The sequence below is a fragment of the Periophthalmus magnuspinnatus genome, chromosome 21 (genome assembly GCF_009829125.3).
Source record: "Periophthalmus magnuspinnatus isolate fPerMag1 chromosome 21, fPerMag1.2.pri, whole genome shotgun sequence".
In the NCBI taxonomy this organism is placed as follows: domain Eukaryota; kingdom Metazoa; phylum Chordata; class Actinopteri; order Gobiiformes; family Gobiidae; genus Periophthalmus; species Periophthalmus magnuspinnatus.
Genome location: NC_047146.1, coordinates 8,643,590 through 8,667,412, shown reverse-complemented (window position 1 = coordinate 8,667,412; position 23,823 = coordinate 8,643,590). Strand labels below are relative to the sequence as shown.

Sequence of the window (23,823 nt, the reverse complement as noted above, 5' to 3'; positions counted from 1 at the left end):
CATACTGTAGGCTGTCTCGTGTGAAATAATATTAATATGTAGGCCTATATTTGTCAAAATAAAGTATGTTTTGACATGTTTAAATGGCACTTGAACAAAACATACTCATAAAACCACTTGTTTAAATGCAGAAACATGTTCAAATGTATCAAAAACAAATTCAGAGGCTGAGTTGTTTGCTATTGTTGCCAAAAATTAGGCTGATTATTACATGTGCATTTAAACGAGATGGAGACACACAAGAGCAGACGTGCTTCTTAAACATGTTGGATTAAGCGGCACTTAATGGGCTCACGTTAGGCTATTTGCTGATCTGTGTTACAATGTTGTTTCCTCATAACAAACATACCTGGAGTTGTGTTTTGTTTCATTCACACATGTTTAACACACAAATCCTGCTTCATTATAATAATTTGGATGATTTCATTCCTGGAATTGTCAATCTCTACTGAACAAAATGTAAAAGGAGTTGTTAATTTGAAAACTATCACTTCATGACATCACAAGGTGGAACAGAGCATAGTGGAGATGTAGACTAATAAACCAGGATTATTCAGACATGTGTGAATGAAACAAAACACAGCTCCAGATATGTTTTTGATGAAGTAACAATATTATAGTCTATTTTAGCTATACTATATACAGCCTGAGCAACACTGTTCAAGAGCGTTTGGAGATCAGCAGCTAGATGATGCAGCCTCTCCTCGTGTGTTTCCCAATTATCAGGATCCTCTGCTTCTTTACCACTTTGGTGAGATCCACGTCATCAGAGCCCCGCCAAGTGGTGTTTCAACGCACGCAAACCCCCCACGTCCTCCACGCGTGCTCCTCCGCGTGGCTCATTTATCAATAATGCACCTGTGGATCTTTGGCCACATCGGAGAGCCTGGAATTGCCCATAGTGCACTGCAGCTTTCATTTTTTTAAGAACTTTATTTAAGTAGTAACATGCATTTTAATAAAATATATAATAAAGAATAATAAGTATTTAGCTATTTTTGCCACATTGGTGCAGATAACACTATTATATGATCTAATAAATTCAAATCAGGACAATTGCAGCAAACTGAGCAAAATCATTTAAAGAAAGGAACTGGGGATAAAATGATAAGTTTTAGGCTCTGCATTTATTTATTTATTTAGCCTAATGATCAGCCTGAATGACTTGATAACAGATAATTCACTTAGCGTTCATTATTCACATGTTTTAATGCACGTTAACACAAAAAGACCTTTCTGAATACTTTTGATTTATACAAGCATAGATGTTTATTAAATAACGTGACCTGGTTCCACGTGCTGCAGGGGCTGTGAGCAGGACACTCAGCTCTGTTTCGGAGGACTCTGGAGAAGAGCTACACTGTGGTCTTTGGAGGAAGGATCCTGGGAACTGAGAAATATCCCTCGTGTCTCTTCTCTTTCTGCACAGTGAGCACGGTGACAATCTTTATGAATGGATGAAAGAGCCCTTGTATTACATTCTATTAATTGGCATTATACAAGAGATACACATACAATTGTAAGAAGAGGAACACCGAATATAAACAACAGTATACAGTTGATAAAAACTCACGCTGTAAAGTTATTTACATGTTTGTAGTTAGTTTCCAGGCGCATCAATCAAACCCAGAGCAGTCGCTCCTCTGCTGTTCATCCTGCTCAGAGGAGCTGTGCCACATCCTGTTGAATGCTGCTAAAATGAGCTTCAATTCCATTTTCTGGTTTGTAGCGATGATATACTTAACACGTGAATCAGACCAGTCTTTGTCCATTTAGACGCTTTAGACGACAGGAACATCCCTGTCATGTAGCATAGCTCGATATATTGCTAAATGCTATTCTGAATGCTAAAAGAAGCTAACTATTTACATTTACATCCGTACCGGCTATTATAAGAATAGAACTAACGCTTAGCAATCTACAGAAGATAAAGTTAGAGGATCTATGAATGTGCTGACAACACTGTGGGACTGCAAATAAAAGACAGTGGTGTAAACAGTCAGGTTATCACAGGATGCGGCTAACATTAGCGGGTTACCTGTGCGCACGTTGCTAGCCACGTAAACTAATCTGCGCCTGTGTTGACGTAGCAACATGCTGCATATGTCAAATCGCAACTAGATTAACGTGTCATTGAACATTGTGCTGGTTTTACGTTTGTAGTTGGGACACCGGGCCGACGACAAAATGTACTAGTTGGACGTGAAGCGTGTTGGCGAGCTGGTCCAGTTGTATGAGCAGAGAATGAAGCGGGTCTTCTGGCTCATAACAGGAATAAACAGAAGAATTATGAAGCTCCTTTTTGCTCTCGCCCTGATCGCCTACATTGCCTGTAAGTTCTGTGGCAAATGTTTTTACACACTTCTACGCAACATGATGTTTGTTGTTTCTCTTCGGATATGTTTTAATTCAGTTATGAGCCCATGTTTAGAGCCTAAGGAGAGCAACAGACTCGTTTTCATGACAAAACAAATAAGTGCTGCCAGTTTTTAGATTTAGACAATCAGATCTTGTATTAAACGTTAAACAGACAAGTGAGACATTCAGGCAGTCTCAAGTAGTCCCTTTATGAATACATTTTACACAGTGTTGTTTTCTTCTGACAGATGGCAAAGGCCAACCTGCTTTTTCATAGAGTGAACAGTGATTTAAATTCATCACTTGTTATAAAAACAAAGGGCTGAGTTAAAGAGTGAGTCTAAAGGTTTCAAAGTAGAGGCTGAAGCCAGCATGTATACTATATTTCCATAATCCATTAGATTAATTCAGTGAGATACAATATTTATTTCTATAATAAAATTATCATTTTGATTTTTAAACAGTTAAATAATTCAGAGCTACACATTTTAAAGAATATGTTTTTGTCAAGCCAAAACCCAAGATATTTATAAGTTATGTCTCTTTTAGTGTGTAAAGATTCCATGTGTTTTAGAAAAAAAATCATATACTTTGTTTTGTTTGTTTTGTTCAATGATAATTTTACATGTTTCATTAAAATCTTGCTGCAGTTTTAAAATTGCCTGATTGGCAGAGGGAGCACTTGCATACAAAACAGCATCATCTGCATATAAATGTATGAGGCTTTCTTTTAAATTGCAACCAGTGGACTTAATTAATATAGTAAAATAGTGGGCCTCAAATTGAGTCTTGAGGCACTCTTTGTTTAAAAACTTGGTTTAAAGTTAAAGCATTTGATTTAAACACATTGGCTACTACTGCCTGCGTCCTGTTTGAAAAATAATTTTGGAACCAATTACATGTAGTATTGTCAAATCAATAGGCACTTTAAGAGGATGTTATCATCTATTGAATCAAAAGGTCGTCAGAAATTATTTACATTTTTAGTTGTCCCATCTTAATGTAAAGACAAATCATGCCGTTTTCCTCTTTTCTTTTATGTTTACTCTTTTAATGATTTATGCCAGATTTTGTAAAGTTTTTATTTGTCTTTTTTAGCTGTTTGGGGGACATACACAAACATGAGGTAGGTCATCTTTAATAAATTCTCTTTTTGATTGGAGATCGAGTAGTAAAACAAGTATAGGAAACAGTTGAAATGATGCATTATTAAATGTTGTGCCCAGTGAGTTTTTGGGCTTGTCATCATTACTCATAAAGCGTATAATGTTTTAATGGTGTCTGAGAAGGGTGTGTGTTGTTGGCGGTTTTATGATTGTGTAATTTCATTCCTGTTCTTTTGCTGCTTCTTCCTTCATTCATAGATCAATACAAGAAAATGGAGAGATCAAGATTGAGCAGCGAATTGAAGAAGTGAGTTAATTGTTTTTAGGAGTCCTTTAAAAAAAAAAAACAGATGGTAAGGTGGCAATAAAAAAAAAAAAACATTTGTTTTTGTAAGTATTGTCCATGCCCAGATTAGAATTTCAGAATATTATTTGCACCTATGGTAGTCATATTTGTTTTCTTTACTCAGAAAGCCATAGTATGTTCCTTACTTTCTTGTAATATTTAGCACTATGAGTTTCTTCATGCAGGTCAGAAACGGTACCAAGTGCAAATAGAGGTCATGTCATGCTATAGATGATGTACAGTTCTCTCTTATTGGTTATAATTTTGCCATGATGTGATATTAGCTCTACTTCTCATGAATATTTAGATGTGTTTAAGTGACAGAGCTATCTTTAAGAGTTCATGTTAAAATAATGACAAATGCATAATATATGTAAAATCTATACACACCAGAGTCAGCATATTTTATTAAAAGTGGAAACTTGAACTGATTCAGCATTCAAAACATGCCTGTGTGAGAATAAGTCGGCCTTTGGGACATTCAGGATCAGTGTAGTACTCACTTTATTTTGCTCTCATCTTCCTCTTAAGGTTGTGGCTCCTCTGAGAGACAAGATACGTGATCTCGAACAGAGGTTAGCGGCATTGCTGTTTGTTTGTGCATCAATTAAGATTTATGTCAAACAATGTGTAATATTTATGTTTTCTTTTCAGTTTTTCTCAAAAATATCCTCCAGTGAAATTCTTGTCAGAAAAAGATCGAAAACGGATTTTGGTATGTAATCAAAATATTTAATCCTCAAATTTGCAAGCCTTGAATAGCTCTTCAACTGTTTAAAAAGTTGAGTTCACTTTTATAGTATAAGTTTTCTATACAGTGGTGTCAATGTCAGCCTTACATGGGCACAAACTGAATGTTTTGGAATACTTGTACTAGATCACTGGAGGCGCAGGGTTTGTTGGGTCACACCTGACGGACAAACTGATGATGGACGGACATGAGGTGACTGTGGTGGACAATTTCTTCACTGGCAGAAAACGCAACGTGGAGCACTGGATCGGCCACGAAAACTTTGAACTGATCAATCATGATGTGGTGGAGCCTCTTTATATTGAGGGTAAGGATTCTAAAATAGTTCATATCTTTTTACTGAAATGCATGGTGTGCTGTGTGTTTGCTGTGTGTGTATTTGATTGGTTGAGAGCCAAGGAGGCAGGGCTCACATGGGCAGGTGCGCGTGCACGTATGTGTGAAAAGGCGGCATTCGCCTGGGGCACAGGGTGTTGAGGGTCAGGGCTGGGTAGCCGTAATTTTTTTGACCACCAGTTTTACCTCCATTTACTTACCAGACCATAGCCTGTTATGTCCATCCATGTTCATTCTCTCTGCTGCGCTGCTGATAGCTGTGTGTGTGTTTGCTAAATAAATCGCCACCAAAACGCATGTTGGAACTTAGCGTATTTGTTCGCAATAAACTACCAGCGTGTCACGAAACTACAACCCAGGACCCACACTGGCTCTCACCGCGGCCTCAAGGTTTGCTGAGGGAAGCCGCTACAAGAACCAAACAGTGTTGAAGCATATGCATATCATTTGCAGATAACAGTCAGTTTTGTTATTGTCAGTTAATTGTGTTTCTGAAAAGTTGGAGCCAAAAGCGGTGTTGATCTATCAAAATGAAAGGTGTTAGGCAGCCGTGCTGATGGGGAAGTCTGAGCACAGCAGGCCACTTCTCACTTTTACACATGAAAAGCTCCGCTAGCAGCTCATCCACAAAATGTTTATATGAAATTGATGGCCCAGCAGGTGACGAAAACACTCATTGACAAACCAGTCATGAAAATAATGGACAATACCATAATGCTTGCAGTGTCAACAAATTAGATTTAAAAATGTTATGTGTGAAAGGTGCTCTATAATAGTCTTACTTACACACACAGAAATGGTTATAATTTGATCTACAGTGGATAATTACACAGGATTTTGCCAGTTGTATGTAAAATGGGTGAACATGCAGCACAGACGATTTTATGGGAAATTATGAAAAGGAAAAGGATCAAATGGCATACTCTGCCAAGTTTAACCCACAAAATGTTGACTCAAAAATTTACAAAAATTGTTGACAGTTGTTTATAAGATCTTTTTTTCTATTTTATTGTTGAAGGACGCTTAGAAATGGAGCCTTCTTTGCCCTTCTGTGGATAGTGTCACTGGCTCTTGACTGTGTACTTGAGCTGTCATTTGGATGGATTTTTTATGCATCGGATCAGTGTTGGCTCGTTGTGTGATTTATTTTAAATGCTGATTCATTGCACAAAAGTACTGACGTACAATGTCAACATTCATATTATTCTTATACCTAATCAGTAGATTCTTAGTAAAATTATGTTTTTGTGTCTGGCTTGGAGTCTTGTAGAGCAACAATCTAGGTTGCATTTAAATTGCAGTATTATGAAATACAGAGCTCCTAATTAATTGCAAATATTACTGATTATTTAGTTTCTTGGTTACTAACTCTTTCTGAAACGGTAGTCTGCTGAGACTATTTAGGTATATTTAGGTCACTCCACTCACAATAAGAATCTTAAGGTGCTGTTTTCCTACCCCCCTTGGCTACAGTGAGATTAGAAACTCAGGAAATAGGCTTTATATTGAATAGACATGGATTAGAGGAAGTCTTGGTCAATTTGACATCGCGATTTGGTTCAAAAGGTGATACTAAACTGGAAGGAACTGGAAGGATTGTATGAAATGAGCCTTCCCAGGCAGAGGTTACAAGGACACGGGACAATTTTCTTTGCTGGTGCAACCTTCAAGTCATCTTTATTTTAAATATGAAATTATCTTTTACCTTTCTTACAGTGGACCAGATTTATCACTTGGCCTCTCCCGCATCACCTCCTAACTACATGTACAACCCCATCAAAACACTCAAGACAAACACTATTGGCACTCTGAACATGCTGGGTAAGTGGTCCATTTACAGTGGCTTGCAAAGTATTCATCCCCCTGGAACTTTTTCAAATTTAGTCAAGTCACAACCACAAATTTAAATTTTTTTTTTATTTCTATTTTATGTGAATAAGTAACAGCAAATGGTACATAAGTGTGAAGTAGAAAGAAAATTATAGATAATTTCCAGATTAAAACAAAACAAAACTGAAAAGTGCAGCATGCAAAAGTATTCAGCCCCCTAAGTCAATACTTTGTGGAACTGCCTTTTGCTGCAGTTACAGCTGCAAGTCTTTTGGGGTATGTCTCCACCAGCTTTGCACACCTACAGACTGAAATTGTTGTCCATTCTTCCTGTCAAAACAGTTCAAGCTCTGTCAGATTTGATGGAGACCATTTGTGAACAGATCTTGCCACAGATTCTCAATTGGATTTAAGTCCTGACTTTGACTGGGCCAGTCTAACACAATATGTTTTGCTTTAAACCATTCCATTGTCGCTTTGGCTTTATGTTTAGGATAGGATCGTTCTCCTGCTGGAAGGTGAACCTCTGCCCCAGTCTCAAGTCTTTTGCAGACTCCAACAGGTTTTCTTCCAAGATTGCCCTGTATTTAGCTCCATCCATCTTCCCATCAACTCTGACCAGCTTCCCTGTTCCAGCTGGAGAAAAGCACCCCCACAGCATGATGCTGCAACCACTGTGTTTGACTGTGGGGATGGTGTGTTCAGAGTGATGTGCAGTGTTAGTTTTCCTCTACATGTGGCGTTTTGCTTTTAGGCCAAAAATCAGACCAGAGCTGCAACATGTTTGCTGTGTCCTCCAAATGACTTCTAGTGAACTGTAAATGGATGGTTCTTCTTATGGATTGCTTTCTTCTTGCCACTCTTTCATAAAGGCCAGATTTGTGCAGTGCATGAATAATAGTTGTCCTGTGAACAGATTCCCCCACCTGAGCTGTGGATCTATGCTGCTCTTCCAGAGTCACCATGGGCCTCCTGGCTGCATCTCTGATGAGTGCTCTTCTTGTTTGTTCTGTAGGTTTTGGTGGACAGCCATGTCTGGGTAGGTTTGCAGTTGTGCCATAGTCTTTCCATTTTCGGATGATGGATTGAACAGTGCTCCTTGAGATGTTCAACGTTTGGGAAATATTTTTAGATCCAAGCCCCGCTTTAAACTTCACCTCAACTTTTTCTCTGATCTGTTTGGTGTGCTCCTTTTGACTTCATTTTGTGGTTTACTCCCCAACACTCTCTTGACAAACTTCTGTGGCCTTCACAGCACAGCTGCATTTATACTGAGGCAAATCATCAGCCAACTTCCAAAAGCAATTGGTTGCATTCAAGAAAAAGGGGGCTGAATACTTTTGCATGCTGCACTTTTAAGTTTTTTTTTTATTTTTTATTTGGAAATCTTCTAAAATATTTCCTTCCACTTCAGGCTTGTGTGCCATTTTATACTGCTCATTCACATAAAATGCTAAGAAAATGTATTTAAATTTGTGGTTGTGACGTGACAATATGTGAAAAAGTTTCAGGGGAATGAATACTTTTGCAAGCCACTGTACATTCATCTTGAAGATTTTTAAACAATTTCTCAGACTTGCACTGTGGAGGGCTTACCACCTGCTTGTCTCCTTGGAGATATTAAAACTTTGAAACCCATCAGATGACCCCATCAGGCCCCAGTTACAGATCAGGGACGTTTATAAAGCTTTCGCATGCACAAAATGACTTAAGAAATATGAGCACACAGCTCGTCACATCAAAGTTGGTATTTATAAAAAAAAACAAAAAAAACCCCCCACCGTTAACGTGAAGCAACTCCACACAAAGTTTGGAGCTGGCGTACGTGTTGCTCACTTTCTAGAGATATACACTCACCTGAAGGATTATTAGGAACACCATACTAGTACGGTGTTTGACCCCCTTTCGCCTTCAGAACTGCCTTAATTCTACGGGGCATTGATTCAACAAGGTGCTGAAAGAATTCTTTAGAAATGTTGGCCCATATTCATAGGAGCATCTTGCAGATGGAGATTTGTGGGATGTACATCCAGGGCACGAAGCTCCCGTTCCACCACATCCCAAAGATGCTCTATGGGGTTGAGATCTGGTGACTGTGAGGGCCATTGTAGTACAGTGAACACATTGTCATGTTCAAGAAACCAATTTGAAATGATTCGAGCTTTATGACATGGTGCATTATCCTGCTGGAAGTAGCCATCAGAGGATGGTACATGGTGGTCATGAAGGGATGGACATGGTCAGAAACAATGTTCAGGTAGCCCGTGGCATTTAAACGATGCCCAATTGGCACTAAGGGACCTAAAGTGTGCCAAGAAAACATTCCCCACACCATTACACCACCACCACCAGCCTGTACAATGGTAACAAGGCATGATGGATCCATGTTCTCATTCTGTTTACGCCAAATTCTGACTCTGCCATTTGAATGTCTCAACAGAAATTGAGACTCATCAGACCAGGCAACATTTTTACAGTCTTCAACTGTCCAATTTTGGTGAGCTCGTGCAAATTGTAGCCTCTTTTTCCTATTTGTAGTGGAGATGAGTGGTAACCGGTGGGGTCTTCTGCTGTTGTAGCCCATCCGCCTCAAGGTTGTGCGTGTTGTGGCTTCACAAATGCTTTGCTGCATTCCTCGGTTGTAACGAGTGGTTATTTCAGTCAACGTTGCTCTTCTATCAGCTTGAATCACTCGGCCCATTCTCCTCTGACCTCTAGCATCAACAAGGCATTTTCGCCCACAGGACTGCCGCATACTGGATGTTTTTCCCTTTTCACACCATTCTTTATAAGCCCTAGAAATGGTTGTGCGTGAAAATCCCAGTAACTGAGCAGATTGTGAAATACTCAGACCAGCCTGTCTGGCACCAACAACCATGCCACGCTCAAAATTGCTTAAATCACCTTTCTTTCCCATTCTGACATTCAGTTTGGAGTTCAGGAGATTGTCTTGACCAGGACCACACCCCTAAATGCATTGAAGCAACTGTCATGTGATTGGTTGATTAGATAATTGCATTAAGGAGAAATTGAACAGGTGTTCCTAATAACCCTTTAGGTGAGTGTAGGTGTGGAGAGCAGAGAGGGAGCCATGAGGGGAATGTTGGGTGTTTGGTGGAAGTTTGAAACTTCATTTGGAATCTATTTTCCCAGAAAGACACAGAATCTATTTGAACTCTGAGCATTTAGTCACAACCATGATTGAAACATACACAATTTATTTTAGTATCATAATTTATCACAGCATCACTGTGTCCTTTTATGATATGATCACTGGACACCCGTCTGACCCTCTTCTACTGCTAATCTATGGAGGAAGCTCTCTAAAAACCTGTGGACCTCCGTGTGTGTGGCTACAGAGTGGCCAAAACTAAACATATCCATGTATTCTCCATGCCCCCTCCACACACACTTGCAAACTGCAGCGCTGAAACGTCGTTGTGCACTAAAACTTATGCATGCATGAGGGTGCACAAAGTGATATGAGAATTAAATGACCTTTTCCGCTTGTGTTTCCCACTTTTTATAGGCGCTTCAAAATATTCAGTGTTTCAATAAAGCATTTATTTCTAAATGTTTAAAGGACAGGCTAAGTCAGTGTAGCAAAATGTTGGGTCAAGGAAGCAGAGTTCACTTTTCACTTAAGTTCAACACACCTGTGTCCACTACAGCTTTGCCCCTGAGCCCCTCCATTTTTGCCACATGCATCAATGAAACCCACTCATTATAGACTCTTTACCGACTCATTGGATGCTTTTATAAATCTCAATATTTTTTCACGTATGTGAAATTTGCATTTTGTCCATACAAACTCATTCAAGTAGGTTTTCACGCAGCCTATTATAAATGAGACTCCAGGTTTGTGGAGAGGGTGTTCCACTCACAGAAGGAATGTGTGTTTTACAGAAGTTTTTTTTCGGCAATGAAAATGGGGTAGATAAGTTTAATGGTACAAGGTGGAACATCTGAGACGAAGCAATAACACCTCCATGATGACAGCAGGTGGTGGACGCCCATCAGTAAAGTTACATAGTACTCCTTTTAAGGCAACAAGACACCTGAGCCCTAAGCACATGGTGTTCCTATTCCATAAAAAAAAGCAATAATAACTTTAGTAGTAGAAACATGTGTTGTGTATTTGGTATAACACTATAGTTCTTCTTGTTCGCTGATGATAGGTTTAGCGAAACGTGTTGGTGCAAGACTCCTCCTCGCTTCAACCTCTGAGGTGTATGGTGGTAAGTGCACCTGTCCTTTTCGTTTTTCAAATATTATGTCACACACTTGGCGCCATGAGAATTATTATGCACCAGCTTAACGGATCTTGCAAGGAAAAGAAACAAAAGAAAGACCCTTTTCTTATGTGATCAGCAAACTTAAAGACTAATGTTGTATAAATAAATGTATAAAATACGTGAATGACATGATTTCTTAAACTGAATCTTACTGCTTCATCCTGTATGCAGTTTTAATGTTATAAGCTGGAAACATACAGATCTATTTAATAACCTGTGAACAGCATATCTCCTGTGCTATTCCTGCCTGCAGGCCATTTAACCAATCAAACTGCTCTCATGTTGCAAAGGTTTCTGCTAAAGACGCTTGAATATGCTCTGCTGTTTTTGGATGAAAAATCCTGGTTTGTGTTTCAGACCCAGAGGTGCATCCACAGAATGAAGAATACTGGGGTCATGTGAACCCGATTGGCCCTCGGGCTTGCTATGACGAGGGAAAGCGTGTTGCAGAGACCATGTGCTACGCATACATGAAGCAGGTAATATACATTAAACATTACATTATTATATATTACACTAATGAGCACCGAGAAATATTCGTCTTGGTTAATACATATGTAGGGAATGCAAGCTGCTTTATTAGACATTAAAATGGTCACTCTCTTGTATACTTGGTAAAACTGCAGTGAAACTGGGCATGCAGTATTGTGAGACCCTTTATGTAATCCTTTACAAATCATTTTATGTTGTGGTGTGATTGATGCCAGCCTTTGATGAACAGATAGCTCTGATTTTCTTGTAGGACAGGTGATATTTATTTATCCGCTTCATCCGCTTCATCGCCGGTCATTATTTATCTTATAATCTTCTGAAATGGACGTCTCTCAGTGTTTGACTGTCAGGCAGTGATGCAAAAAGACTGAAATCTCTTGTGTTATATCAACTGCTCAGTCATGTAATTATACTTCATTAACATTTAAAAGTGATGAGTGTAGGTTTTATACACTGGGCCAAAAATGTTTCATACTTCTCTGAAGAATGATTCTTGATTACACTTAAATTTAAAACCTTTCCGACTAGACAACAGCCAGGAATATAAATTTTAAGATGTTGTACAAGCCATCTGATGTCACTGCACCCTTTACTTAGTATATAATGACACATTTATTACTGGACAGGGAGAGGCAAGGCAAGTTTATTTGTATAGCACAATTTGTACACAAGTAATTAAAAGTGCTTTACAGAATAAGAAAGGCATTAAAATCACAATACAAACAAATCAAAGAAGAGTGCAGAATAAAAAACTTTCAGTCATATGCACAGATAAAGAGCCTGGATTTAAACATTGTCAAAGAAGAGACCTGTCTCACATCTTCATGAAGACAGTTCCAGATTTTAGCTGCATTAAAATGAAACACTGACTCTCCATGTTTAGTCCTGACTCCAGGTACCGGCAGGAGGCCAGCCCCTGAGGTCAGTGCAGAGACCTGAGCTTGTACTTTCTGGTTCTAGTCAGGACCCGAGCAGCAGCGTTCTGGATGTATTGCAGTTGTCTTAACACTTGTTTGGAGAGTCCAGTGAGGAGGCTGTTACAATAGTCTAACCTACTGGAGACAAATGCAAGGATTCTCCAAGTCCGGTTTAGACAATATGCCACAGAGTTTAGAGCTACGTATTTTAGATGTATTTTAGTAGTAAAAAGCTGCAGATGTTATTGATTTGAATTGGCTTTTAAAGTTCAAGACTGAGTCCATTATTACCCCAGATTTCTTGTGACTGGAGGTGACTGGCCCAAAGAAACAAAGAGAAAATGTCAGCAAAGACTATGACTTCAGTCTTGTCTGAGTTTAGCTGGAGAAAGTTGTTTTGTATCCACACATCTATCTGATTGAATGCAGTTGCAGAGAGAATCCACTGATCCATATTCACCTACTGCCAGTGAGACATAGGTCATGTAAAGAATATACAAAAGGTTTCACAGGATTGACCCGTGGGGCACCCCACATGTCAAGACCATGTGATCTGAGACAGATCAGGAAAGCACTTCCTGTCTTCTAGATAGGACTTGAACCAATTTTGGGCAGTATCAGATGCCCACCCAGTCCTTTAGTCTCTGTAAGAGGATCCCATGATCGACACTGTCAAAGGCAGTACTCTGTTGCAGGAAAAGTCTCTGTCTCGTTTCTGTTAGGTCTGTGTTCATGCGGATGTCATTTCTCACATTGGTAAGAGCAGTCTCAGTGCTGTGGTGGGTCTAAAACCTAACTGAAAACGTCAAAGGAGGTGCTCATTTGGAGGAAGTTAGTAAGCTGTTGGTAAACAACCTTTTCAAACAACCTTTTCTTTTTAGGCCTTTGCCTAAAAAGTGGCAGATTTGAGATGGGTCAGTAATTGTTCAGTATTGTGGCACCAAGTCTGCTCTTCTTTAGGAGAGGCTTGATAACCACAGGGTGGTGGTAGTAAACTGTTGAGCACAGACTTTTCAGCCACAGTCTCCGATTATCTTTAATCTTGTGTGCAGAACATTCTAAACACTAGAGGTCAGAGTTCAACAAATCATCAACATTAGAACATGAGGCATTTTCAAAGTGTATCTTTTCCATGAACAGTGCACCTGTGTTATAACTTGTGTCTTCAAACAACTGTAGGACCAGTTGCTGGTATGGGAATAACAGACAGGTCAAAGAAAACACAGAAATGATCAGACAGAGCAACATCCACTACATTGACATTTGAAATATTTACTCTTCTTGTGATGAGCAGGTCCAGAGTGTGGCCCCTGCTGAGTCAGACCAGAATGCTGAGACCAAAAATTTCAAGGACCATACTGAGCTCTTTAGTGTTTCTGTCACACACATTATGCTGTGTATGACTAAAAAGCATCTCAGTAAAATCATCAATAAAACTTTGACCGCACTGAGGAGTGTGGAGTAGAGTGTGGAGGGTGATTGTTGTGCCTCCATTTTAAAGGAAACCTACTCAAATGATGAAAACACCACAATGACAACCCGTGAATAACTAAATTATCTTTAAAAACTCCTTACACATCTCCAGCCTTTTTGTTCGCTCATGTTTGAGATTAAAATTTGAAGTTAGTTTGACAAAAACAGGTAATGCAGATCCAACTCCAACCATATTTCAGTTAAAACCATAAAGTCAAGATGAAAAAAAGAAATACAATTATTAATTTAAAATTATTTATTATATAAAGCTCTGACATTGTGCACAGCGCATTTCAGTCTATATGGCGTAACTGCAGATAGAGCTTCATCACAGGGCCCCAGCCAGATATTGCCTTTATCATGACTCTATGTCCTGGGACAGCAGAGGCTGCGTGTCCTAGCTCTTGGTGATAACAGGTCTGGGGGAAGGCAGGGTAGGATGAGCAGGGGAGGTTTGTATGAGGGATCAGTTGAGGGCTGAGGAGGCGGAGCAGGTGGAGTTGGAGAGGGGATTGCTAGAGGGGTCTTTGAAGGTGAAATGGGCACAGCTTTGGACGGGGGAGAGTCCTCCTTAGTTTATGCCAGAACTCATGATCGTGCTACATTAGGTGTAAGGGGAGCCATTTTAATTTTTTGATGAGGCTTTCTAGATGGCTGGGAAGGGCCATGTTTGAAGGTGGAGAGGAAAAGGAAAGTGAAGAGTCCCTAGATGGAGTAGATGTAGCAAAGGGGACCCAGGACCCAAGGGAGGTGATGGAGGTGCTGCTGGGTCTGAAATCTCTGCTGACACTGTTGATGAATCTTTCGCTAGGGAAGGTGGAGTTGGTGGTGTTACTACTGACTTGTTCTACTGACTCAGTGGTGATGCTTCTGATCTGATTGCTTTCTGCTACTAATACTAGAAACCATCCAGACTTCCTTGTTTTGCTCGTGTTGTCTGCACAGACTAACTATATAGAATAACTCTATTTGTTTCTGACCTCTCTTGTATACCTGTTATAACTTCAGCCACACTGAACTGTTTTCGCTTCTGTCTGTGAACACCAGAACAACATCTTAGTCTGGTGTAGCTGGTCTTCAATCTGACACTTCTCACACACGTGTTAACACATACTGATGTGGGGCTTCATATAATCCTCACCTCCTTTTTCAATGACACTACTCCTGCTACAAATGCTCAATGAGACATGTAATATTTACTTTGTGAGATTTTAACTATGTTATAATGGTGTTCCCTCAGCAATAACTTGGAGTTGTTTTGTTTGATTCATGCATGTTTGAGTAAGCCTGCATTTGAGGCTTGAATGCTCACAGATTTTCACCTGTCATCCTTTCATCCTGCACAGCTCTGTAGTTTTAATTATACAAAACGTGTAGACTCCAGCTCATACATGTACAGCTTTGACCTATTTCTATTATGAAACAGTTTTAGGACAATATTGCAGCTCACTATGAACAACATGGGAAATGATCTATATATGTTAAAGCTTGTATCTCTAAGAATCCTGTAGCAGGTGCAAACCTCCAGCACATTTTCTTTTGCCATAGCTTCCTGACTCATGTTCTAATGTATTTTCCCAAGGCAAAAATCACTAAAGCAAATTACAGTTAACATATAAACTACGAACATGGGACTGGTGGAATGAGCAATAAGACTAAAGTAAGCTGTGTTATGATCAAATTAGTATTAGTGGTCATACTTTGATCCTCTCTAACCTGCTCTATTGACAATAGCTTAGCACACACTCTGCCCACAGGAGTTCTTCATCATACTGTCCCCAGTTTGTCCTTGTTCCACCAAACCCACTGAATATGCCCAAGCTTTGTCCATTGAATTTCATGTTGTGCATTTCCATGAGTAGGATCTCCATAATATTCATGTTTTTATTCATGTTATCGGACTTTGAATTGGGCCTTGCATACGTGTCAAGCAGAGGCCATTGATTTTAAACGGGCACTGGTTAGAATCAGTGGCACTGTCAGTCAGGAGTTCGGTAGCTGTACTCAGGAGGTGGCAATATCGGTCCATTCTGAGTTCACCCATTGCAATCTTCCTTTTTAGAGCCATTATGCTAAACTAGGGCTTGTAAAATTAATGTAGAAACTGCCTCTGAGACTTAAATTGGGCTTTTCTAGATGACCAAAGATGGCTATAGAATTTTTCACACCAAGCACCACCACGGCTTTCAGAGTAGCACCAGATGTACCGACTTATCAGACCTAAATTCTCATTTGAATCTCACTTGGCTTGTTAATCATTGATATAGGAACATTTAATACAAGGTCACATGGTTGTATAAAACTAGGGACTAGTCGCGCCAGAACTGAGATGAGATAAAGGGCTTTTGACTCTTGGAATGGAATATATTTCAAGGACAAACAAAAGTTGATACTTATGCTACTTCACCTATTTTTAATATTTTAAATAGTCTAATATGCTTATTTTGTTTGAGACAGTAGCTCAGTTGGTAGAGTGTTAGATCCACTGACCCTTAGGTTGGCAGTGCGAACCCAGCTCCCACCAATGACTGTTGTCGTTGTGTCCTTGGGCAAGACACTTAACCCACTTTGCCCCTAGTGTCTGTGTCCACTGGTGTATGAATGTGTGTGTGAATAGTTGAATGGTTCCTTAATTTAAAGCGCTTTGAGTGCCTTGAAGGTGGAAAAGCTCTATATAAAAAGTGACCATTTATCATTTGTATTTTTTCTGTATTTTGAACAGTGCACCAGTGAAATGGTTACAATGTGTAAAGATAAGCAGAAAGTGCTGTGAAGGAGTAATGATCTGGTCATGGCATAGAAAACAGTGCCAGAGGGCCAAGCAGGAATTTCACAAGTCAGAGCTCCAGGTTCGTTATGAGGGTTATGAGGTGTCTAAAATGTGTAAAATCATTGGCAAAGTACTTCTAAATAATGGTTAACCCAAAAGGGACAAAACCATTCATAGATTTATCTACTGAAACTTCAGAGGCAGCCTGGTACCACAAAAAACAAACTACTATTGAACATTTGAAAATTATTTTAACGATTGCTGTTGAATGCGGTACATGTTTTTATGTTAAGCAATAGTTGCCAAAAAATGTACCTTCATTTTCTCTGAACCACTGGCCCTAAAGACTTGATTTTCAGAACACACAGTTGATTAGAGCTGTAGTAAACAGATTTGTCTCAATACACTTTTCGTTATGTCACTGACCTTTCAGGCCTGGCTTTGTGTTCAATATCTAAGTTTTTGTTTTATATATAACAAACAATTGTGGCGCAAATAGTCCTACACACAGAATCCAAGCTTTACTGGATGTGTCCTTCATATTGTTGTATCTAAGCTCCAGCGCAGAAGAAAGACATAACAATAATGCACTTGTTATCTTTTATTAGTTTATGTGGATGTTCTGGAAAGAAAAGTGGATTTGTCAGTTTTCTCACTTTTTAGATATGAATTTTCTACCTATGCCTTAAATCGTTGTGTCCACAGGAGGGAGTGGAGGTGAGGGTGGCCAGGATTTTCAACACTTTTGGCTCTCGAATGCACATGAACGACGGCCGCGTGGTCAGCAACTTCATCCTGCAGGCTCTGCAGGGAGAACCACTCACTGTAAATATTTCAAGTTCCTTTTCATTCATTTGCTGCTTCTGGGCAACCATTAGTGTCAAGTAAGATTATTCATTTTTCAACTGGTCTGCATTGAAAACTAAATCCATGAGAATAATGGGAATAGACCTAATGAGGAGGTGGTGATAATACTGAGATGAGTAGTATTCTGGGGTGTTTTAATGTTTTAATGTCTGGCACTAGCACTTACTCATTTATTTTAGTTGTACTTTGTTGTAAGTGTCCTATGTCTGTATTGGAGGGTTGTTTTTAATCTCGCTGTGCATGTGTATGGTGTTGTACATGTGTATAGTGACAATAAATGTATTCTATTCTATTCAATGAGTACCTTGTCGACCCGCCTCTCCATTAAACATGTACATCTTACTTAATACTTAATTTTATGCATATAACATTCCACTGGGGCATGAAACTACTACTACATGAAACTTACTACTACTATTAATACTAATGCAAATACTAATAAATAAATAATATATCTTCCTTTCTAGGTGTATGGTACTGGCTCCCAAACGAGAGCGTTCCAGTATGTAAGGTAAGACATCAATTAAAAAAATGAATCCTCCTGTTTAATTTTGTATTGAATTTCTCTTAATTTGGCTAAATCATGTAATACAATAATATAAAATGCTTCTCACTCAGCAAGTCTGATGTCCAACCTTTAGCACTCTGTACAATGAGATAAATAGACCACAAAAAGGCATTCCACTGGTCTTTTAAAAGGTTGTTATTAAATACCAGCAAATGCATGTATATTTATCTAGACGAGCAGAAATATGTAAATGTGGCAGGATAAAAGAATGTGTATCAGGTTTGGTGCCAGTGATAACGACATTAATTTCGGCAGTAAGAAGAAAAGAGAGCAGCGATGCATAATTTAAAGGTCTCCTGTCTCTTCAAAGCATTCACCTTCTGCCCCTTTCACTCGCATGCACTGCTGTTAAAAGCCAAGGTCTTCTTCTGACCGCGCACAAGACACAAGCCTGTCTTTGTCGGTCATCTGTCTGTCTATGCAGAGTCCATCGTGGAAACACGTGATACAGTGGCACATAGGCTTGAGTTTACCATTAGGGTGTCAATACTCATTTAGGAACTTCTGCAAAGGCATTACAGTTCAACCTTTAGCACCATTTTTTGATTTGTACCAGGTTTTAGTGCCATGAACAATGTCTGGGTGCCCATAAAAAAATAAAATTTAAAAAAATTTAAACTATAACATTATTTCACATACAAACCAACTCCATCCAAAGAAAATCTAGAGAGAGTGAGGGCACAGAATATGCTGTCTGTGTGATTCATTATCTGTGTGGTAATCACCCTTTACCCTTTGTGGAAGTTCTTAAATGAGTTTGACAACAGCCAATGTGCTTGTATGGTCGTCAGACTGCATGAGATATGAAAGCAAAGACATATTATACACACACGTATAGACTATTTCTTGTACATTTTCAAATGCATCTCCCTGCTTTGTGATACAGTGATCTGGTGAATGGGCTGGTGCTGTTGATGAACAGTAACATCAGTAGCCCTGTCAACCTGGTGAGTTGTATAATAAACCAAAAGTGAAAATTAATCTAAACAGTGTTAGCTCTTGTGAAGTCTCAAATGTGTTGTTTTAGGGTAACCCAGAAGAGCACACTATATTGGAGTTTGCTCAGCTTATCAAAAGCCTTGTTGGTAAAGTGAATTTATTCAGTTCTTTCTACAGTGAAATCCCCAATTGGAAAAACTGCAGACTTCTTTTATAACCTGCTTTTGCTCTGTGTGGGCAGTGAGTCGCAGTCGGATTCAGTTTCTTCCAGAGGCTCAGGACGACCCACAGAGGCGAAGACCTGACATCCGCAAAGCAAAGATGCTGCTGGGCTGGGAGCCTGTGGTAGGTGGCGCTTTACACTGACAGTTTAGGACAAATATAAATGTTTCCTATGAATGACGTCTTCTCTGTGTGGATAGGTGCCACTGGAGGAAGGCTTGAATAAAACCATTCAGTACTTCAACCGAGAACTGGAGCACCAGGCCAACAACCAGTACATCCCCAAACCTAAAGCTGCACGAATGAAGAAAGGCCGGCCACGGCACAACTGACTCTACAACATCTGTAAACACTGACGGAGATTCTTGTGCTCAGAGTCGTCCAACAGCTGTGAAGGAGCAGTGCAGGGTTCTCTTTACATCAATGAAAACTGTGACTCTTTAAAAACAGAACCCTAGCTGCACTGTAGCTCCCTCACTAAAGCGTGAAGGATTGAGACTAAACCCAGTCAAGCCAACTTTTTGTGCTTTTGCTATTTAAAAAGCAGACATTGCACTACTGCAAAGTGATCCAAAAGACTGTTGAAGAATTAAATGGATGGATTTAGTTTCAGGTGAATGAGATGTTTGATATTTTATTAAAGTATTTAATGTTTTGTAATATAGGGCAAAAGTGATACTTGTAATTTACATACTTGTAACTGTAGGTAAAAAAGAAGACTCAGTGGTACAAATACACATTTGTTTATTTACATTTCTGATGTCTAATTAGTGCCACTACTACAAGAATACAAATACAGAATGTTGTATGTTTAAGCTGTTTGTGCTGCGGGGCTAATGATCGGAGGTGCAGGGTTGCTCTTGGTAGGTCAGTATTGGGTCAGTAGTAGTCATAGTTCACATTGGCCCCGTGTCTGTAGGAGGTGTGGTCACGAGGGCCCACAGGGGAGTTCTCATCATAATGGTGCTGCCGCCCCTGGTCATGTGAGCGAGCGTGGTCCATCCAATAGGACAGGTCTGCCTCCAGCCTCTGTTGAGGAAAAAGCATTAGTTAGTGTATAGTGGGATTCTGCAGATAAGATCAGATGGAGGATGTGGTGCACCTGCTGTGAGACAGGTAAATGCTGAATATGCCTTCACCCAGATGGCTTTAGGTCTGTGACTAGAAAAGCAACAGATGTGGATACTGCCTGCATGGAGCGTGGAGCTGATGGAGAAATGTACAAAGTACAAAACCATATCCTTGTGTGAGCACAAGGCTTCCTCTGCTCTTATCAGCCTTTTCATGGTTTTTCATCTGCTGAAAACACCCTTTGACCCAGAGGAAGTGGAGAATTTGTATTAAAGGGAAGTGACATGTAATGTTCCCTTTTGTATTTATTCATTCAATCTGTGCCTTTTAGAGATTATGTACTATGTAGACATTTGTCAAGGATTTTCTGCCTACCACAAATATAAGTTCCTAAAACATGATCATGTGTTTGTTATGTTTGAAATGATTGTTGGTTGAAGTGATGTTTTTATAATTGCTGCTTGAACTTATTTTTTCTATTGGTTATTGTGAAATCTTTTCTATTTTGAATTATTTATATATTATCTCAAGCATTTATAAAACATCACTTCCCTCAGAAATTTAGGCAGCTCATACCTGCTCATCAAAGCCCATGTACATGAACTGTTGAATCCACTGCTGCACGTCTGCTCGACTGCGGTCCCAAACCTGCCTCTTGGGGCGCCGCAGCTTCAACAGAAACTCCTGAGCCCTGGACGGAGCCATCACGACGGACTGGGAGGCTGCAGGATGGCTACTGTCAGATCCTGCCAGAGATCAGAGATCAGAGATTAGAAATGACACAACAAACAGGATCCACTGCACAAAACGTTCTTACCATCACTTCTTTTTAAGATCTTGTGCAATGTCGAGTGGTCACTGGATACATCTGATGAAAAGAATTTGTCAGAGCAGTGTCTTCACCACAGAAAAAGGCAATTCAGAAACCTAAAGCGACCTATTACTTAAATGGCTTATAACCTGAGCACACTGTTAGTTTAGTTCATCTCTTTGAAATCTGAGGCCTCAGCTGTTTCTCACATACATTCAGAGTGCAAATATTTGCCTTCTACTCCCTCCCGTAGGGGCAGGGTAGATCTGTACTGTAGCTTAGGCACAAAATCAGATGCCCTGTATGTTACCATATGTTAAATATTAAACCTTTCCCATATGGTATATGCAGGGTCAGATGCACAACACATCTGTAGAGTTAATGAGCCAGCGTGAATAACAGGAATGGTAAGATTCTTTGTTTTCAATTGTGTTATTTTTTGCCATTAAGGTTATTTTTCTGCACCTTATTAAATCATAATAAATGTATTCCGAGCAACATTAGGTGCACAGTAACAGTGTGAGAGATTAAATGCCTCAACTTCAAACTTTGCATTTGATTTCAAATATTTCTTTCATAAAACATCAACAGTATAACATTTTGAACTCACCTTGAAAAGCCAGCATTGTGAACAACAGAGCCAACCACATGAACCTCAGATAGAGCTGTGGGTTTGCCATCTTGTAGAAAACTTGAATCTCCAAGTGCAAAGCAGTTCAGACCAAACAACAGTGCAGAGCCCGGGAGAGGGGAAAATGCAACAGCACAGACTTTTCCGAGTGGAAAGTGGCCCATGACAAAGGAATGTTCAGCGCCTGCCCTCCCAGACTGCAGCAGAACAGGCTGCTCATAATGATGGTTTCAAAAGGGAAAAATGCATGGAAAAAAGTCATTCACCTTTAGCTCATAAACAGACTGCAACAACAGTGAAAAGCACAAACTAGTTTCAAAAATTGTTTCTTTCAAATATGTGCATCACAAAATCAAAGGATACAAGTAAAATCCTATTGGATAGTTGGCAGTTTCATAGTTTCTTCAGCACACATGTTAAACAGAAATCCAGCCTTGGCATTTCAAAGGTTTCTTTATGGACCTGGAACAAACGTGGAACAAAGCACCAAAGCAGAGGAGCCTGATGGACACTGAAGAGTCTTCAGTAACTCGGGGTTACTCATTCAAAGGAGCAATTTGAGTTTGCTCACACAAAAATCCCATGTACAAACTGAAAGTTTAGCAGAACAACAATTGGAAACCACTTTTACAGGTAGACACTGCTGAAAAACTTGGTCTTTTCCATATTTCCATAATTTCCATATTATCATAATTGATTTTTGTCTACAGTTTATACATTAAACATTGGATTTGCGATGAATCAATGTGCCATTACTTTGATATAAAACGATTCACACAGTTATTCGCTGACATAGTGAATTGTACAGATGTCCAGTGCACATCATCCACATCTGCACTCTGCATATCGAAAGGAGACAGAGTGAGCACGGTTTGCTAACAGTACTGTGCAAATCAAGTTACAATGCAACAGTTCAGAATAAAACTTGTTGACTGGAGAAACTGAGAACTATATAACTATATTCATTCCCTGCCTGTGACATCATCTATGTTTCCAGGGTTATAATCAATGCTTTGCAGATGTTCCTTAAAACTTTACAATAGGTTGCATGCACTTTGTATAATTTGAGGCTGTTTTTTCCTTTCTCCAATAGTATAATACTGTTGGAGATTGTGTATTTTTGTAAGAAGTGCCCACAAATGTCAAACCTTATTATTTGTTAAAGATTGTCTACACGTGGATAGGTAATTACAAAGATATTAACCAGAAATTAGGTCAAAACATCTGTAATCTGTAAAGGTAAAAAGCAAAGCCTATCATAAAGAGAGATTATATAATGTATAAAACATTTTCTTTCTCAAGTGTTCTTACAGCAGTTCATTTATCTCATATATCATTCAATCTTTTTATCAAAGTATCCACTTTTACTGCTCTTACTGCCATCAGCCACATACTGCGAGTGAATGAAGGAGGTATTGTGGGTCAAATGTCTTGCACAAAAACAGCATCAACAAGTTGGAGTAGGATTCAAACCATCATCTTTGTGATTAGTGGTCATCCCCCTCAACCTCTTGGATCAGATCTTCATAACTAATAGAGAGTAGATTGCTCTTTAAAATGAACTAAACTACGTGTGTCAGTACTACCTAAAATGAAGAAAGTGGGAAGGGTTGAGTTCCCCTTGGATTTTCAGTGTAAATTGATCTCAGTCTTTTGTTTGGGGAACATGCTGCATCACAAATAAATGGGAATAATACATCAATAACAGCAGATGTGTGGATTTATCAAATGCAACTTAGGATCTCATAGGTGCCACTGTTACACAACACTGTAAAGAGAGTGTAGCTTCTTTTGGACAAAGCAGAGGCAGAAATGCACTTTTGGACCTATTTTGAGTCTGTCATAGGGCTTGATTTCTTTCCACTCCACATGCTGACCTGGAAATAACATTTATACTTTGGAGCGGATGAATTGACTCATCTCATTCTCTTGCCCACAAACAACCGTGAAATCCATCTTTGCGCATCACAGACAAAGCCATTTTCTGATATTCTACCACAATGATATTATGCCCTCACAAAATACTGCTCCTACTGTATG

The 23,823-nt window shown here is 39.4% G+C and overlaps 2 protein-coding genes across 2 annotated transcripts; one reads left to right on the top strand and one right to left on the bottom strand.

The window, feature by feature from the left end:
• The first annotated feature begins 1,618 nt into the window (after nucleotides 1-1,618).
• uxs1 (UDP-glucuronate decarboxylase 1) lies at nucleotides 1,619-20,742 on the top strand. Its single transcript, XM_033986570.2, has 16 exons — nucleotides 1,619-1,721; nucleotides 2,164-2,332; nucleotides 3,457-3,484; nucleotides 3,723-3,771; nucleotides 4,342-4,385; nucleotides 4,465-4,525; nucleotides 4,688-4,868; nucleotides 6,614-6,718; nucleotides 10,906-10,965; nucleotides 11,380-11,501; nucleotides 17,380-17,499; nucleotides 18,009-18,052; nucleotides 18,996-19,056; nucleotides 19,137-19,194; nucleotides 19,290-19,393; nucleotides 19,471-20,742. The coding sequence occupies exons 2-16, from the start codon at nucleotides 2,245-2,247 to the stop codon at nucleotides 19,600-19,602; spliced, it is 1,257 nt and encodes a 418-aa protein (XP_033842461.1). The 5' UTR covers nucleotides 1,619-1,721; nucleotides 2,164-2,244; the 3' UTR covers nucleotides 19,603-20,742.
• Nucleotides 20,150-21,888, bottom strand: ecrg4a (ECRG4 augurin precursor a). Its single transcript, XM_033986573.2, has 4 exons — nucleotides 21,763-21,888; nucleotides 21,159-21,209; nucleotides 20,918-21,087; nucleotides 20,150-20,299 (listed from the first exon to the last, which is right to left on the bottom strand). The coding sequence occupies exons 1-4, from the start codon at nucleotides 21,830-21,832 to the stop codon at nucleotides 20,150-20,152; spliced, it is 441 nt and encodes a 146-aa protein (XP_033842464.1). The 5' UTR covers nucleotides 21,833-21,888.
• Nucleotides 21,889-23,823: the final 1,935 nt, after the last annotated feature.

Coding starts and splice junctions, on each gene's coding strand:
- ecrg4a (XM_033986573.2), bottom strand. CDS start 21,832: ATGGCAAACCCACAGCTCTATCTGAGGTTCATGTGGTTGGCTCTGTTG. Junction 21,210..21,762: donor CACAATGCTGGCTTTTCAAG/GTGAGTTCAAAA, acceptor TCTTTTCATCAG/ATGTATCCAGTGACCACTCG. Junction 20,300..20,917: donor ACATGGGCTTTGATGAGCAG/GTATGAGCTGCC, acceptor TTTCCTCAACAG/AGGCTGGAGGCAGACCTGTC.
- uxs1 (XM_033986570.2), top strand. CDS start 2,245: ATGAAGCGGGTCTTCTGGCTCATAACAGGAATAAACAGAAGAATTATG. Junction 4,526..4,687: donor AAGATCGAAAACGGATTTTG/GTATGTAATCAA, acceptor TACTTGTACTAG/ATCACTGGAGGCGCAGGGTT. Junction 17,500..18,008: donor TGCAGGGAGAACCACTCACT/GTAAATATTTCA, acceptor CTTCCTTTCTAG/GTGTATGGTACTGGCTCCCA.